This window comes from Neomonachus schauinslandi, chromosome 2 (assembly GCF_002201575.2).
Source record: "Neomonachus schauinslandi chromosome 2, ASM220157v2, whole genome shotgun sequence".
Classification (NCBI taxonomy): Eukaryota; Metazoa; Chordata; class Mammalia; order Carnivora; family Phocidae; genus Neomonachus; species Neomonachus schauinslandi.
In genome coordinates this window covers 110,383,147-110,400,445 of record NC_058404.1, presented here as the reverse complement: position 1 = coordinate 110,400,445, position 17,299 = coordinate 110,383,147, and the positions used below count along the sequence as shown (strand labels likewise).

General features: G+C 37.5%; 1 protein-coding gene across 1 annotated transcript in view; it reads left to right on the top strand.

Moving 5' to 3' along the window:
* The window catches only part of ANK2 (ankyrin 2), a 220,910-nt gene that overhangs the window by 106,541 nt on the left and 97,070 nt on the right, over positions 1 to 17,299 (top strand). Inside the window, exons 13-16 of the mRNA XM_044913085.1 lie at positions 2,052 to 2,150; positions 8,555 to 8,752; positions 11,694 to 11,792; positions 12,311 to 12,409. Coding sequence (XP_044769020.1) covers positions 2,052 to 2,150; positions 8,555 to 8,752; positions 11,694 to 11,792; positions 12,311 to 12,409 — 495 coding nt within the window. The remainder of the gene's footprint in view (positions 1 to 2,051; positions 2,151 to 8,554; positions 8,753 to 11,693; positions 11,793 to 12,310; positions 12,410 to 17,299) is intronic.

Below are 17,299 nucleotides of genomic sequence, written 5' to 3'. Positions count from 1 at the left end.
ATTATATCTGTCATTTTTTATTTATAATTATATATAAACAAGGGTAATATAAATACAAAAGGGTAAGGACAATTTACAATAAAAATCAATTACCCCAGAGTCATTAAATAAGATTGAACAAGACCATTGCTTTAAATCGGAGAGATGTATGTGTGTATACAAATACATATAACTTTTCCTTGGCTATAATGTTTAATACTTTAGATTAGGTTTTATAACTAACTCATTGATTTCAAATGTATAAATAGCATAAAAATAACTCATTCCAAGTATATAATTAAGGATATTGGAAATATTAAGACTAGTATTGGAAACATTTTACATTGTAAAAACCCCTTATTGATAAAGTTTGGCTTGTAAACTAAACATAATGAATCTATCATTAACTAGGTACTCAGGATGCCTCTTTGACTTAACTTCTTATAAAGAAATTTATTTTTGTCTTTATTAGTAATTAGTAAAATTTAGTAAAATTGCTATACTTTTATAAGACTTAGCGTAAGGATTTGAGGGCTTTTTGTTGTTGTCAAATAGTTCGACCTTAACTTCATCTGTTTAGACTAGACAGGTTTTAAGTGATACAGAGAACAAGTTAGAAATCATGGTTGTCCAAAGAGGAAAAATCTTGCCATACACCCAAAGGTTGAAGACAAATATTGCTACTCCAATAATGTGATTTTTATAAGCCAACACACTCCAGATACATTTACTTTGCAAAAGTCAAAACATGTCATCATTAAACAAGGCCATTAGAAGATAAATGAATTAATTATCAACAAAAAAGAAAACAATATTAGACGTCCAGTTTAATGCTTTCAAAATCAAATCATTTGAAATGAATTTTTCATAACTTCATAAAGAATGAGTCTCAGATACTAGGAAAAAAATTACCTGTGAGCTATGTACCAAACTTAAGTTGTGCAAGAAATCAGAAGAAATTATTTACTGGAATTAGTCAGAAGTATCCAATTACCACAACTGACTTCAAGATCAATTTAGCTGATTTGGAATGGTTTACTTTACTTGGTTGAAATAAGCTTTATTTTCTAGAATAGTTGTGGTGACTAGAAGTAATCATTTCTGTTCCCGTGTCTTGTTTTTTTCTTTTTTATAACTGTAAAATTGCTTGGAAGAATGAACCCCTGCCTTCTTCAGAACTACATGGGGTTTTAAAATACGTTGATTAAAACAAAACCAAAAACCTTCTCTCTTACAGGCAGTAATTAACAGGCTTCTCAATGACAAAATTTCTTTCATCTAACCATCATCCTTCATGCTACAGCTTAAGCTACCATTTCCTGATCAGTGTGCCGTATCTTGATGTGGCACGAAGATACTTGAGGAATGACCTGATGCCCAGGGCTGCCCACCTCAACACATGAAACTGTTAACAGATGCTTTACTCATCTCTTGGTAGTTCTCTCAAATAACTGTCTATAATTGAATATGATCATTAATAATAGGGGGACATCCTGGGCAAATCAAATTTCTTATGTAAACGGTCATTGCCTAGCCTTATAACACAAAGACAAATCCAATATGAAATAGTTTATTTCAGAAGTAAACTTTGAATTCTGAAAAAAAAATGACCTATGTATGGTACAAATGACATGATTCTTTTGCACTGTGTTGACCTGATCTTCGGCATCTAGAGTTTCTCCTTAAAAATGGGATCAAGTTGTTATCACATAGTCAAATGTGATGATGACAGATTATAGGTTTGAAGGATAAAAGAGGACTTCATATCACCTAAAGCAGTTTAAGTTATGCCAGATTGACTATGAGGTTAAACCTCAGGGTATGCTGGATATTTGGGTAAGTTTACAGACTGAAAAAAAAGTGAAATAAACATGTGTTTTGTCCTTATGAAGATGGAGAAGATACAAAACTGTATTTTTCCAGACTAAATAATTATGAAATAATCATGCCTTTTCATAGATTTCCTCAACCTTTGGATTGATTGCTGAATTTCACAAAAAGGCACATTTTTATCCTTTACCATACAGAGCAGTGGGTTTCCTTATGACTCAATGAGTTTTGTTTCTTGGCAGCGTGGGGAGACTGCATTGCACATGGCAGCCCGGGCAGGGCAGGTCGAAGTGGTCCGATGCCTATTGAGAAATGGTGCCCTTGTCGACGCCAGAGCCAGGGTAGGTGCGGGTGCTCGGGGTTCTCTCCTATTGTGCGCATGAGTTCCATCTTTAAGAGAGAATGCTATTCTTCATTTCCCGGATTTAGAAATGCCATGGACTGTAAGTAGAAGCATCAATTCAGTAGTTTTTCAGGCAGAAAAGGAAATGGTATAGTAAATATACACAATAAAATGCACCCCAATTTCAGAAACATTGACATTTGAAAAAAATATATAATTTAGTATCTAAGAAATGTGGCATTGAATAACCTAGTAATTTTTTAACCTATGAAAACATTTTTACATGTATTTTTCTTTTCATGAATTTTTAAAAAATGACCTATATTATAGAGATACTATGAATATTAAAATTGTTTTCATACCATAAAGCCAATAAAATTTGCAGACATTACTTACTAGTTACTTAAAAACAAATTACACTCAAAGTTTTAATGTTGTACCTTTATCTGTTTTATTTTCTTCCTTTCTGTAATGAGTTCTACTTTTCTTCTTACTCTGATTTTACGCAGTTAGACATTCTGCTCTTCCGCTATTCCAAAATAAAATTTTGGCCCTGGAGATTACTTGATCAGATTCTCTTGTTCCTGATTGGCTTCTAATCCCTTTACAGGTTGATTTTTCCTTCCTTTTTTTTTTTTTTTTTAATTCACTTTCCAATTGCTTTTTTCACCTTCTTCCTCTATACTGAATATACTAGTAATTTTTATCAATATAATATATCTTCAATTGCCTTTTCCACATCATTCCATTACCTTTTGTATTAGCATCTTTGGGATTCTTGTAGAATATTTGAAGACTTTCTCTCCTTCAATACTTGATGTACCTGGGCTAGGACTCACTTCAGCTTGAATTGTGCCATCATGACTCCCTTTTGGAAATGGTATTATATTGGAATGAAAGCATCTGCCTAGAGTCCTACACATTGTCATTTCAGGCAAGTCATTGCACTTCTAGATCTTTATCATTAAAATATAAGGGTTGGACTTAGAAACCTTGAAACTCCTTTCCAGACTTTCTTAACATTCTCTGACTCTATGAATTTAATAGCATTTTTTCCACAGATTTTCATGAAAAATCCGGTGAAACATGGGCAGCCTTGATATTAACCTTTTCCTTTTGGATTTTATCTGCCTTTTTATCCATTGTGTGAGTAGTGTAATTAATGTTCTTTGGTAATCATCATCGATATTTTATTTTCTTATGTATTTAGAGCTTTTGTTGTTCAAACTGTATTCTTCCCAGCCTTGGCATTTTTCTTGTTTCTCCCCCGCCCCACAACTATTTTTTAAGAGCAGTTTTAGGTTCATAGCAAATTGCAAGGAAGTTACAGAGGCTTCCCATATATGCCCTGATCCCACACGTGCATAGGCTCCCACGTTATCAGCTTTCCCCACTAGAGTGGTACACGTGTTAGAATTGATGAGCACACATTGACACATCACAATCCCCCAATCCATAGTGTACATTAGGGTTTACTCTTGATGTTTCACATTCTGCCGGTTTGGACAAATGTATAATGACATGTATCCATCCTTATCATGCAGACTAGTTTTACTGCCCTAAAAAAACTTCTGTGCTCTGCCTATTCTCATTTCCTTTCCAGGTTACCTGGCATTCAGCTATTTAAAAAAAAATTATGGTCAATCAATGTACTCTGAGTATCATGAACTTCAGTATTTTTATCAGAAATTGTGATAATATTTCTGGTAAATGTTTGTAATTTATATTTAATGACAAAAGGGTTTCCTGTTTATCTTTCAAAATAAAACCGCTTAATATTTGTCTATATCCTAACTTTATTTTTAACAGAAATTTGCTTATTTTCATGTGTCTTTGTCAATTTTTTTGTGTTATCAATTTAGCCTGTTATTATTGCCTTATGCTTTTCTGGATACCATCTGAAACCCCTTCCTCCAAACCACTAGCTAAATTTACTTTGAACCACCACTCTTTACTTTGAAATATTGTAACATTTATTCATTTTTTAAAAATTTTTACACACAAATTCCATCAATTCTATTGTTCTGGTGTTTTGTTGTTGTTTGTTTTTTTGTTGTTTTTTAAGAGAGAGTTCGTGGGAGTGGGGAGGGGCAGAGGGAGAAGGAGAGAGAGAATCTTAAGCACGCTCCATGTGGGGCTCAATCTCACGACCCTGAGATCATGACCTGAACCAAATTAAGAGTTGGACGCTTAACTGACTGAGCCACCCAGGTGCCCCCAATTCTATCATTTTACTTCCTTTTGCAACTACGTTTAGTGTCTTGGTCTACATATGTAAATAAAATCTTTAATTTTTTTATTCCTCCTTGTTTAAATATCAAATGTCATGATCCTTTGTTTTTTCAACTCTACCACCTATCCTAAGTTGCAACTAAAATTCCTTCCCTATAGCATCCTTCTGGTTGCAGACAGGAGAAACTACCACAGCCTGATAGAGCCCTGCTACTGAAAGGTCATTATGCATGACATCACCTGGGGATCTTTTTAAAATGCAGAATGAACTCAGTAGGTTGGGGTGAGGCCCCAAATCTGCATTTTTTTTATTTAAAAGATTTTTTAAATTTATTTGACAGAGAGATACACAGTGAGAGAGGGACACAAGCAGGGGGAGTGGGAGAGGGAGAAGCAGGCTTCCCGCTGAGCAGGGAGCCCGATGCAGGGCTCGATCCCAGGACCCTGGGATCATGGCCTGAGCTGAAGGCAGACGCTTAACGACTGAGCCACCCAGGTGTCCCCCAAATCTGCATTTCTAACAAACTCACAGGCGATGGGCATGTTCCCGATCCCAGGATTATACTGAGCAGCAAGAAGCTAAGGTTTTCCTTTTCACATGTTCTATTTTAAGTTGTAATTTAACCATGAGTTTCTACTTTTTTTAGCCCTTTAGGTTTGCCTGGAAATCTTTGATGTTAACAAATGTTAACATTTGTACAGTGGTCTATACTTCATAAAGCATTTTAACACGAATTACCTTATTTAACACACAGAGCAACCATGTGTTGTAGGGTGGCTTAGGGTCCTGAAATCCAAAATTGTGCTGTCTTTCCTGAGGTCATAGAGTTAGAAAGAGTAAGAAAAGGGTTCCTCCTTGATTCTGGATCTTTCTCCTAGCTTTTTTCTGCTGACATAATTATCTCCTTTTTGTCTATAAAGAGAGACCTTATCTCTCCTATCTAAACAAACAACAGGATTCTAATTAGTCACATTTTCCACCTGGGCTGATCACTATGGCCAGGATATAGTACTAAGCCTGGGATCCATGCCCATTCATGTGGTGCATCCATGAAGTGGAGTGAGATGAGTGGCAGACCTTCCAGAGCCACATGTAGTGGGGGATGCCTTCTTTCCCCAAAGGAGGGAGGGCTCTTCCCAGAAAAAGGGTGTAGGGGTTCTTGAACAGAAAAATGAAAATCTATCAGTTCTGTTTTACCTCTTGGTTTCCCAGCATGCATACCTACATGCATGCACTTCTGAAACTCTCTCTCTTAACCTAATACATCGCTCTATCATTCACTCCCTCCCAAAGGGGAGATGGTCAGCAATTATACTCAGTTACTATGCTGAACTCCAAGGGCAAGATCTCTGGGTAGTCTGTATTCTTCTTAATCAGGTTTAGAAATAATATCTCATGGTTATATAATCATGGCGCTACTCCCACTACATAATGAAAGAAAAATAATTTACCACACCAATGCCTCTCATTTAAAAAGTGCGAGCTGCATCCTCTTGTAAGTCAAGAGCATAAGGCGATTTTGCTGGACAGACTAAGAGACCAGGGACTGCAGGGCATACGTTCATTGGTCAGTCAGTGTGCTTGCCCCCGGACCCTGCCCTCACAAAGGTCCTTCCTTGTCCAGTATCCTCCATGGATATGACTGAGAGGACCACTGGGGCCCTCCCATTGGGGAGCTCTCTTACTTGAGGTGCCTATGTTCTGTTGGCACAATATGGAGGGCTGGCATTTGGTTTAGGGATAGAGCAATCACAGGGCCCCGAGGCTTAAACTCACTTGAAACTTAATTCACCTTAAAACTTGAGTTAGCTGCCAGTCGATTTGGTTCCTGAGAATCATGTTAGCTAGGAATTAATGGCAGAAATTTGATCAAATCTTTGAACCTTGTCTAAGCCATTGCTATTTCTGTCTTTTGGTAAAGGAGTTGGGGCTCAGCAGGTCTTCCTAATTTTGGAAGACTATAGCTTGTGGGAGTAAGGCAGAGCTCATCTCTTCCTGGTCCAGGCTGTATCACAGTCAATGACACTTTGTGATGAGGGAATTATTACCCCTTATATATGGAAGAGGCCTAGAGGATCAAGGTAACCCTCCCTTTTTAAAGCCCTTTCCATGAATATTATTTGCTGCGCTTTCCCAATTCTTTGCCTTGGCTTGAATTAACTTTAGTTTGGAGCAGCAAATTCAACTTTTGCAGTTCAACAGGGAAATAATTACCCAAACCTTAAAAGGTCTTATATCTCTAGTTACCAGTGGAAAGACTTTCTAACCCAACTTGTTTGTTCTTCCCTTTTTTGCTTTCAGATAGGACTGTACCAAAAGTTGAAGAAAGTAGGCAAGGCAGTTTATTTCTTAAAAAAATTAAAAACAGAAACAAACAAACAAAATCAAGTAGCTAAATGCTCTGGGGTCTGAGAACCAAGGGACAAGAGTTGATAATTTAACTGAATAGTTGGCTGCTACCGGCTCTGGATGAAGGTGTCTTCATTGCCCCAGGTCTCCCGCTCACTCATCAAGAACACCTTTTAGATTATGTCACTTGCAATACCTGCCTCTATCAAATTGTGCTGGGCAGATGTGCAAGAAGGGAAACCCAGAAGTGACAGATGTTCATGATAGCTATTCTTAGGTTCTTCAGTTCTTTTACTGTTGTTTTGTTCTCTATTTATCTTTGTAATTTAATTTCCCCCATTTGTCTATTTTCTTCTCTGCTGTGTTTCAGAGAACAGTTGTATCTTCTGAAGTGTTGTCAGTCTCCTTTCCTATTGATAGTCACCTCATTCTGTTAGTTTTCTCAGTGGCCAACTTACTGTGTCTATTTCTGTAGGATGTATAGGCCAATGAATGTCTTTGGAATCCAATGCCTGAATTCAAGTCCTGTTTTAATAGCCTGGTGACCTCGAACAATCCTGGAGAACCACTTTAATTCACCTTAACCTCCGCTTTCCAGAAAATGGTCTAATAATACATCTTATGCCTTCCTTTCAGGTCTTTTGTAAGAATAGGATTAAGTATGCACTGCACATGAAGGAAGGTTATAAATTGCATTTTTAAAAAAGATTCCAATTCTATTACCAAAACACCTGTGTTATTGTTATTTATTACTTACTTCTCACCACCCTGAAATTCATATAATGCTATTCCATCTCCTTCTGTGGCTCCCTCTGAATACTTTCTTTCTTATACTTTAAGATACTACATTTATTTGAACAGCTCTTCCCCACTCTATTATATCCTTTTTCCATTCATTCTTAGCTTAGAAAGCTGACCCAGCTTTTCCTTCCTCACTTTGATTATGACATGCCCTTGAACACATTGTAAAGACATACCTTTTTCTCATCACTAAGGTTATGCTCAATTTTCTTTTTATAAAAGAATGGTTTGGCCTAGTTCTCTTAACACTGAAATGAAAATATTTTCTGACTACACATTAGAGTCAGGTGATTTCTTGAGCCTCTTCCAACATATCCTCCCTATTTCTTATACCAGCTATGTCCTCTCTGCGTTTCTAAATGAAAAGCACTTGGCAAATACTTAACCCCCTTTGCTTCTTGCCGGAGTTCCATTTCATCCTGAAATCCTGGATGTAAGTCCCAGAACCATCTGTAATGTTTCCTGGAACATTAAAAAAAAACCAGATCGTAGTATCTTATCTGAAGTCTCTCCTTGAAGAAAATGACCAGTATTTCTATCCTCGGCTTGTTTGAGTGGAGTAAGAACAGTTTTCCCAGCATCCCTCATTCTTTCTCTCTTGATATAGTTCCCAGAATAAATACTGTCTCTTAGTGAAAGCTTTTGGATGAGAATCTAGGTCTTAGTACTTCTGGACTAGATTTCTTTCTTATTCAGAACCACAAGTTGGTTTATATTTAAGCATAAGTGAGGGCTGAAGCCTTAATGAGTTGAGTAACATATTGGTGTGCCCAGGAAACAATGACCAAGTTCATGGAAGTACATACTACTAAGAAAATCTAAGAAAGATTTTTGTGACCAAACAGGTCACCTCCATAACAAAATATAAAATAAATCGTGGTCAGAGTAGTAATAATTTCCTTTTTGGGTAGGGGTTCCTAGAGATTCCAAGAAGACGTCAGGAAACATCTGAGTGAAATATGTTATCAGTGAAGTCTGGCTTGTTCTGGCACTAATTTTTGACTTGACTTGAGTTGTAGGAGGAACAGACACCTTTGCACATTGCCTCTCGCCTGGGTAAGACAGAAATTGTCCAGCTGCTTCTACAACATATGGCTCATCCAGATGCAGCCACGACAAATGGGTACACGCCATTGCACATCTCTGCCAGGGAAGGCCAGGTAGATGTGGCATCAGTCCTCTTGGAAGCAGGAGCAGCCCACTCCTTAGCTACCAAGGTAAGGGGATGGCTCCATGACAACATGGATGAAGAGGGATCCTGAGTCAGGCTTCCTCTGTTCTACTATCCACAGTATCAAGAAGGGTAGATCTTCTTTAGGCTCTGACTTACTTCTTTCTATTTGAATATTTTAGATTCATTTCCTAAATCATCAAAGGGGATTTTGAAATCCCATATATTTTCAATAACCAGTGCTGGATTCCATCCTTCTAAGTAGTATTGTTTCTAATACAGGTGTCTGGTGCCTTTTTAACTAAGATTATTTCCATAGAGCAAGGGCTACTTTCTCTTCTCTTTCCATTAGAAAATCTATAATGTATTCCCAAGAGAAAAAATAGAAGATTCCCAAATACATTGAACTAGTATTACTAATGAAGAAAAGAAAATTGCATTAAATTGGCAATACTATATTTGCTAAGAGTTTTAGTACTATCTAGAAGTCCACCTTACTTGATTCTGCATTTTTCCAACTCTGGTATCAGCTGTCATTCCCATTCTGCTCTCTGATATTTATCAGCTATATTCTTGCTTGGGTATTTACGGTGTCTAAATAGAGCTGGGCCAGAGAAGCACTTTATTGGTTGTATATTCTTTGTATACACCAGCCTGAACTTTACTTATGTTCAAAGTTTCATGCTAGGGCAGAATAATTTTTTTTTCCACTTGATACATTCTATTTGAAATTCACTACTTGGATATGACTTAGAATAAAACATGAACACACTCAGCTAATCAGAGCAAAAGAAATTGGATGGGTACAGAAGAGTAGAAAAATGAGACAAGTTTAAAGTCCACAACAAGTGTATTGTTTGCAAGGCAAAATAATTCCCATAAATACAACAGTGATTCATCTTATTTAAAAGACATTTTCAATTTGCTCATAGCAAATAGTCATGAGTACTACATCTGAGGGAGAAGTATGAACTCAAGGAATGTTGTGGCATCTGTCCTCCTAGAAGTAGGAACGGCCCACTAGCCATTATGACTTAATCTGGTTGCCTGTGGCTATAAAACATGTTTTAATGTAAGAAACTGATAATTATTCAAATGCTGAAATCTGAAGAGCTGAACGGATTTTAAAAGTCTTTTTTTTTAAATCAGAAACTAAGCAACAAATGTAATAGTGATAACAACAACAACCCAAGAAAGACTGGGTGATCATCTCACCAGATGAAGGTTACAAATAAATTCAGATATGTAAAATACAGAAATAGAGAATACAACATAGTGCCTTGCAAAGATTTTTAGAATTTAAAAGATATATCTAAAGCCATAGTCAAGTACTGAGGTTAAATGGAAGGAACTATTAAATTGAGCTTCAGTAGTGGAACTCACTGGGGTTCTGATGAATAGTTGACTCATCATCATTAAAGCTATTTGAGTGTTTCTAAATATCAGAGGGTAAATGAAATCCTGAGGAAATTAACATGGGGAAGGAGGAAGATGTATGACTCAAGAGATGCTTTCCAACCCCAATTTTGTGATTCTACAGTAAAGATTCTGTGTGGTTTTGTCTAATAATATGTTCCAAATTTATAAAGGGGTTGGATCACTATTCCAGCAGGACTTTATGGACAAGGCATTTCTTTTTCTTCCTTATCATGTATTTTTTTTCCTCAAGGAATTCTACTTCATCCTGAGTGTCACCCCAATCATTGTGTACATTGAGCAGAGGGAGAACATTAACAATAAATGTTGGCCGAAACGGACTAATGCAAGAGGAGGAAATACTTCCTATATTTGTCCCACATTTGGAGAAAGTGAAAGAATCACTCTCCTCCAAGGACTGATTAGTACCAAATGTTCAAAAAGAAGCCAAAAGAAAAACAACATTTTAATTAAACATAATTCATGTGGTGACACTGTGAAAGGGCAGTATTGTTTCTTGGGAGAAATTCTGTATTGTGATGAGGGCTTCAGTGGTCCCAAGGATAAGCCATACCTTAGACCACCTACACCAGGCACATTTGCTTGGTGTGTTTTACAGGCCCCGGTCAGCGTTAGAACTCTTCCACTCTCACTTTAGTGCCAGAAGAGCATGTGGTTAGCCTGTCTGGCCAAGAGGATGGATTTGAGATCATGGTGTAGGAACCGTGCCATCCTTGAGATCTGAGTCCAGGGACTTGGCTGTTTTTGTAACACAGCTAATGACGGAGAATGACATTAGTTAGGCACACAAGACATTGAATCTGCACATATAAACATGGGTAACAGAGCATTCTTTTAAAAAAGCTTTACACTGGTGTGTTTAAAAGTCTGACAATCAGCTCAACATTATGCCGGAAGTAGAGTGTATTTTACAAAAGGAATTGGTCTTTTATACAGTGTGGGTCTTCTGGGAAAGGGGCTAGATAACAGGATAGGAGGTACTTTTTAGTAGTGAGCATTTTTCTTCTCTGTCGACCATTTATCTTGCTATTTCTTCAGAAAATGCAAATCAACTGAATCACAGTAACAATTTTTTTACCAGGGCTGCTGAAATATCCTAAAATTTAAATGAAGAAATTTGGAATTCAGGTATTATAAAAAGGATAGAAAAAGAAGGATTGGAGAGAAGGCAGCTATTGTCTCAATCCTATTAATTATAGAAGCAGGAAAAAGACAAGCTGTCCCCACCCCTGCCCCCAATCACTAAAGAGAGCCATTTTAGGGACACCAGTGGCCTTTATAAATTTCAAACCTATAAAGTCAAATTTCAGTTTGCAAGCCCTTAAAATAAAATCTGTTTTGTTCAATCGATCAAGCCAAACTCTTGCATGTTAAATTTCCTTCTTTATTCTAGTCCTTGTTTATGGCTAACAGATTTAATGCTTCTAATATTTTTCCCAAATAGAGACTCACCATAGTTTGCTCAGTATGTTAACAAACAAACAAAAAGATTTTGTTAGGAGTCACAAAAATAAAGATTACATTTTACTTTTGTTTCTTCGCATTTTCAGAAGGGTTTTACTCCCCTGCATGTAGCAGCCAAGTATGGAAGCCTGGATGTGGCAAAACTCCTCTTACAACGCCGCGCTGCCGCAGATTCTGCAGGGAAGGTAAAGAGTTTTACTAATACATGACAGTTACGTAACTCAGTCAGGTTGGAAGCTTTGGGGATCTGTACTTCAAGATATTTTTCTCACTCTTCTGAAAGGAATATGAAGGCGACTGATGAAACTGTGCCAGATAGACACGAGGGGGATATCTGCCCGTGCGTGACCTGTCCACATCCACACTAATTTAGAGGGCATTTAGAGCTGTGCCTTCAATGTATGTCCTCTGCACTAAATTTAGAAGAATCCTTGCAATGCTAATGTAGTAATTCTTGCATAGCATTTCAGACTTTTATTTACGGTGGCTATCCAGATAACGTGTGCCAACTTACACTCCACCAGACATTTTCAGTTTTAGCTAAGTTTCTAATATGAAAATCATTAGGTATTGATTTGATTTTTTATTGACCATATTAATTAATTAACATGGACTTAATCGATACCAGTTTCCATGCATTTGGGTAGCTTCAGGGCAGCTCACACTAATTTATTAATGCTGAATTTAAACACACCCTTTACAGAACGGCCTTACCCCGCTCCACGTTGCTGCTCATTATGACAACCAGAAGGTAGCACTGCTGTTACTGGAGAAGGGCGCTTCCCCGCATGCCACGGCCAAGGTGAGGACCGCAGAAGAGGATTGGCAGAGATAGGGTGCAACTATAATCAGACTGCACATGGGAATTGTTCTTTCATTTTTTAAATTTTAATTCCAGTGTAGTTAACCTACAGTTTTTTATTAGTTTCAGGTGTACAATAGAATGATTGAACACTTCCATACATCACCTGGTGCTCATCATGACAAGTGCCCTTCTTAATCCCCACCACCTGTTTCAACCATCGTACCTCCCCACCCCCCTTCATTACCAGCAGTCTGTTCTCTAGAGTTAGGAGTTTATTTCTTGGTTTGGCTCTGTCTCTTTTTATCCTTTGCTTGTTTGTTTTTTTTTTTTTTTTTTTAAAAAGTTTTTTTTTTTTTTTTTGAAAGAGAGAGACACAGCGAGAGAGGGAACACAAGCAGGGGGAGTGGGAGAGGGAGAAGCAGGCTCCCCGCTGAGCAGGGAGCCCGATGCGGGGCTCGATCCCAGGACCCCGGGATCATGACCTGAGCCGAAGGCAGACGCTCAACGACTGAGCCACCCAGGCGCCCCTGCTTGTTTGTTTTGTTTCTTAAATTCCACATATGAGTGAAATCTTATGGTATTTGTCTTTCTCTGACTGACTGATTTCACTTAGCATTATACTCTCTAGCTCCTTCCATGTTGTTTTAGGGAATTGTTCTTTAAACACATGGTATGGTATAACTGCAAATAGTCCTAGTGATAGTAGCTTTTGGTACTGACTATTTTTTATTATTATTATTTCTACCAGTTACTTCCACAAAGCCTTTTAAGATTTTTTAAAAGTCGGGGCGCCTGGGTGGCTCAGTTGGTTAAGCGACTGCCTTCAGCTCGGGTCATGATCCCGGAGTCCTGGGATCGAGTCCCACGTCAGGCTCCCTGCTCAGCAGGGAGTCTGCTTCTCCCTCTGACCCTCCTCCCTCTCATGCTCTCTGTCTCTCATTCTCTCTCTCGCAAATAAATAAAATCTTAAAAAAAAAAAAATTAAAAAAAAAAAGATTTTTTAAAAGTCAGCATAGATTAAGGGGATATGCCTACAAAACAGTAGAGGTGACTTTTACTGCTAACATGCAGTGTTTTAGAGACTAAAGTTTTGAATTTTGAGAAATGAAACATAATAAAGGCAGTAGGTTTTTTCCTTTTCCCCTATAACCAGAATGTTATGACATAACATAACCTTTTTTTTTTTTTTTTGCTTATTCCTTTAGGCCTCAATTTTTTCATTATGGTATATGAAAGGCTCTTCGTTTCTTTTTTCTTTAAGTATTTCATCCATGTTAACTCTAATACACATCCTTTTAAGTTCTGAGACTAGGAATTCCTTTTTGATGTATATATACCACCAATTTCTGAGACAGTGCCAACTGAGACTTGTACCAACGGACAGGGCATTTCTCACTATTTGAGTTGCCCCATTATTATGCCAAAAATATGCATGAATCTCACATAATACATGAAATAATCATTATATCTTTCATTAATTCAAGCATATATTTTATCAGGATTTATTTAAAAAGTATTTATTGTGTTAGGAAGATATTCATGCTATGTTAGATGACATAATAAAACCGCACAACTCCCATTTATTTACCAAATACTGTACCTACCACTTTGCATGCACTATCTCATTTAATCTCATGATAATGCTATGAGATTGGTGTCATAATAATTTCTATTTTACAGATAAAAAAGTGAGATTTGAATAGATTAATTTGTTTGTCCAAAGTCACTTGACTGATAAGTGATAGAGCTGAGATTTGACCTCAAGCAATTTGACTTTAGAACCAGCACTCTTTTTTTTTAGTTTTGTTTTTTTTTTTTTTTAGTAATCTTTACACCCAATATGGGGCTCGAACTCACAACCCTGAGATCAAAAGTTACCTGTTCTTTTGACTGAGCCAGCAAGGTGCTCCTAGAACCAGCACTCTTAACCATTAGGTCCCCTATGTCCCAAAGTAGTGGAGAGAGAATTATTCTACTTCTATTATATAAATATGTATATGTGTACTCATGTGTCTATTTATTTATTTTTTATTATGTTATGTTAATCACCATACATTACATCATTAGTTTTTTGTGTTTTTTTTTTAAGATTTTATTTATTTGACAGAGAGAGCACAAGCAGAGGGAGACAGAGGGAGAAGCAAGCTCCCCGCTGAGCAAGGAGCCCGATGTGGAACTCAATCCCAGGACCCTGGGATCATGACCCGGGCCGAAGGCAGCCGCTTAACTGACTGAGCCACCCAGGTGTCCTGACATCATTAGTTTTTGATGTAGTGTTCCATGATTCATTATTTGCATATAACACCCAGTGCTCCATGCAGAACGTGCCCTCTTTAATACCCATTACCAGGCTATTTAAATTATACATATACACATATAATAAAATGGGATATTCTATATAAAAAGTATACTCTGTATAATACCATATATTCTGTATATATTATATATGATATAATATAAATATACATAACTTTATAACATACCTACATATACATCTACATATATACATATACATGCATATTTTATTGGTACGAATATACACTAATAATAAAATATTTTAACTATCAAAAGAGGAGGGCAGGGGCACCTGGGTGGCTCAGTCGTTAAGCGTCTGCCTTTGGCTCACGTCATGATCCCAGGTCCTGGGATCGAGCCCCACATCGGGCTCCCCGCTCCACATCGGGCTCCCCGCTCTGCAGGAAGCCTGCTTCTCCCTCTCCCACTCCCCCTGCTTGTGTTCCCTCTCTCACTGTGTCTCTCCCTGTCACATAAATAAATAAAATCTTTAAAAAAAAAAAGAGGAGGGCAAATATTTATAATTATGCATATCATTCTTATTCCTTTATATCCTTCTCTCAGTAGTCTCATCAATTCTGCATTTATTTGATGCCTTTCTTCATCCTAGATGATAAACTACTTGAGGACAGTAATCATGTCATATTCATCTACATATCCCTAAATTATCTCATATAATATTATGTGGATTCTCAATACATTTAAATGAAAGAATGAAGACTAAGCAACTATTTCAATGGAATAAAAATACCTACTCCTTTAACATGCCAGTATTTTTTTCATTAACTCTCCAAGCTGGCCATCCTCAATATAGATATGAAAGATTTCATCAATACCCAACAACACTTTATTTGAACTCTTACTATGTATAAAGAAAGAAGTGTAGTAAAACTTTGTGCTCCTACCACAAGGGACTTGCAATCTACTTGGGAGAGAGGACCTAAATTATAAAATAATCTGTATGGTTTTCCCAAAAAGACAAATATAGCCCTGATCTCTAGCCTCTACAGTGTATGGTCCTTACTCTTAGGTACACACATAGAGTCCATAAGACCAGGTAGAGCAACCTCTACTCCAGAATCGTAGTAGGGTGGTGTTCAGGAGGCTCCTCTAGTATCTTCCACTCATCTGCCCCAGCCTGTTGATGAGCATGAGTCCTTCAGTTCTGGGGCCACTCCAAGAGGCTTCCAGTTGGTTGTACCCCCAGCCCCATTTCCACTTTTTTTTTTAAAGATTTTATTTATTTATTTGAGAGAGAGAGAACACAAGCAGGGGGCAGGGGCAGAGGGAGAGGGAGAAGCAGACTTCCCACTGAGCAGGGAGCCCGATGTGGGGGCTAGATCCCAGGACCCCGGGATCATGACCGGAGCCGAAGGCAGATGCTTAAACAACTGAGCCACGCAGGCACCCCCCCGCCCCATCTCCACTTTTGACTCTGTATTCACTGCAACCACTTGCCCTAGCCAGAGACATAATCCCTTGGACTCTAGAACCTGTTTGCTTCTTTCTACCAGAGCCCAGAAGCTTTTCTTAGTTTTCACTGGATTTTTTTTCTGTGTGTGGTTATTTGGTTCCAAAAAATTTCACTCTATGCGGAGTAGGAGGACTATTTAGATCTTGTAGATCAAGTATCTGCTGGACAGTCAGATCTCTTATATTGCCAAAATTGACACTCTTTTTAATGATCTCTTATGTTGTTTTGATAAAACCTCCTGTCCTCCTCCATGTAAGTCTCTGACTTCCTAACCTTGGTAGATTTACTCTGATAATTCACCTAACTTTGGTAGAGCCCATGTGCAGGAATGGGGGACATTTGGACTGAAGAAAACACACTATAGAAAAAAAAAAAAAAAAAAAAAAAGATGCTAAACTTACAGGGTCCACAAAAATTTATGTATCCTTTAATTTAATAGAGCCCATAGTCCAAGTGCAGTGTTCTAGAACACCTGGAGCATCTGGGACCAATGATCAGACCATGAACAGGCTTCTAAGGAGAGCTGCCAAATTTCCTCAGCAGCTTAAAGAGAAATATCATTTATCTGAACTGAAAGATGCTTATTTTTGCTTGGAGAAATGGGGCAGAGTAGATAGATCAGATCATTGAGGATCAAGATTTGATGATGGCATGTAAAGATATTTAAGTTCAAAACTCCTTTTAATTTTTGGTACCCTTTGCAGTTAGACTTCAGGAAATAACATAACCTAAAATTATCTTATGATAGATTCACAAGAAGCAATTGATCGTTATGCTGTCTTTACCTTCATTATATCACAGTTCATGGCAAGGCCACTCTTTTTAATTTCTATTACACATTTTTCATGGAAAATTCTACCAGACTTGAAAAAGGAAAGGAAAGGAAACAATATAGGTTCCATACTAACATTTGTTCTAGAGGTCTGTTTGCTTGTTTTTTCTTTTAACTAAGTATAGGGATTAACGTTTGGCTCTTGTAAGCCAAGTATGAATTCCTCTGGTCCTCTCTACAAACTGCCACATAAAACTAGTATCCTCATATTTCTACTTTTGAGCGCACAGGTTGTAGAGACAAGTGGAAGATCTAGGATTTTTTTTTTTTTTTTTTTTTTTTTTTT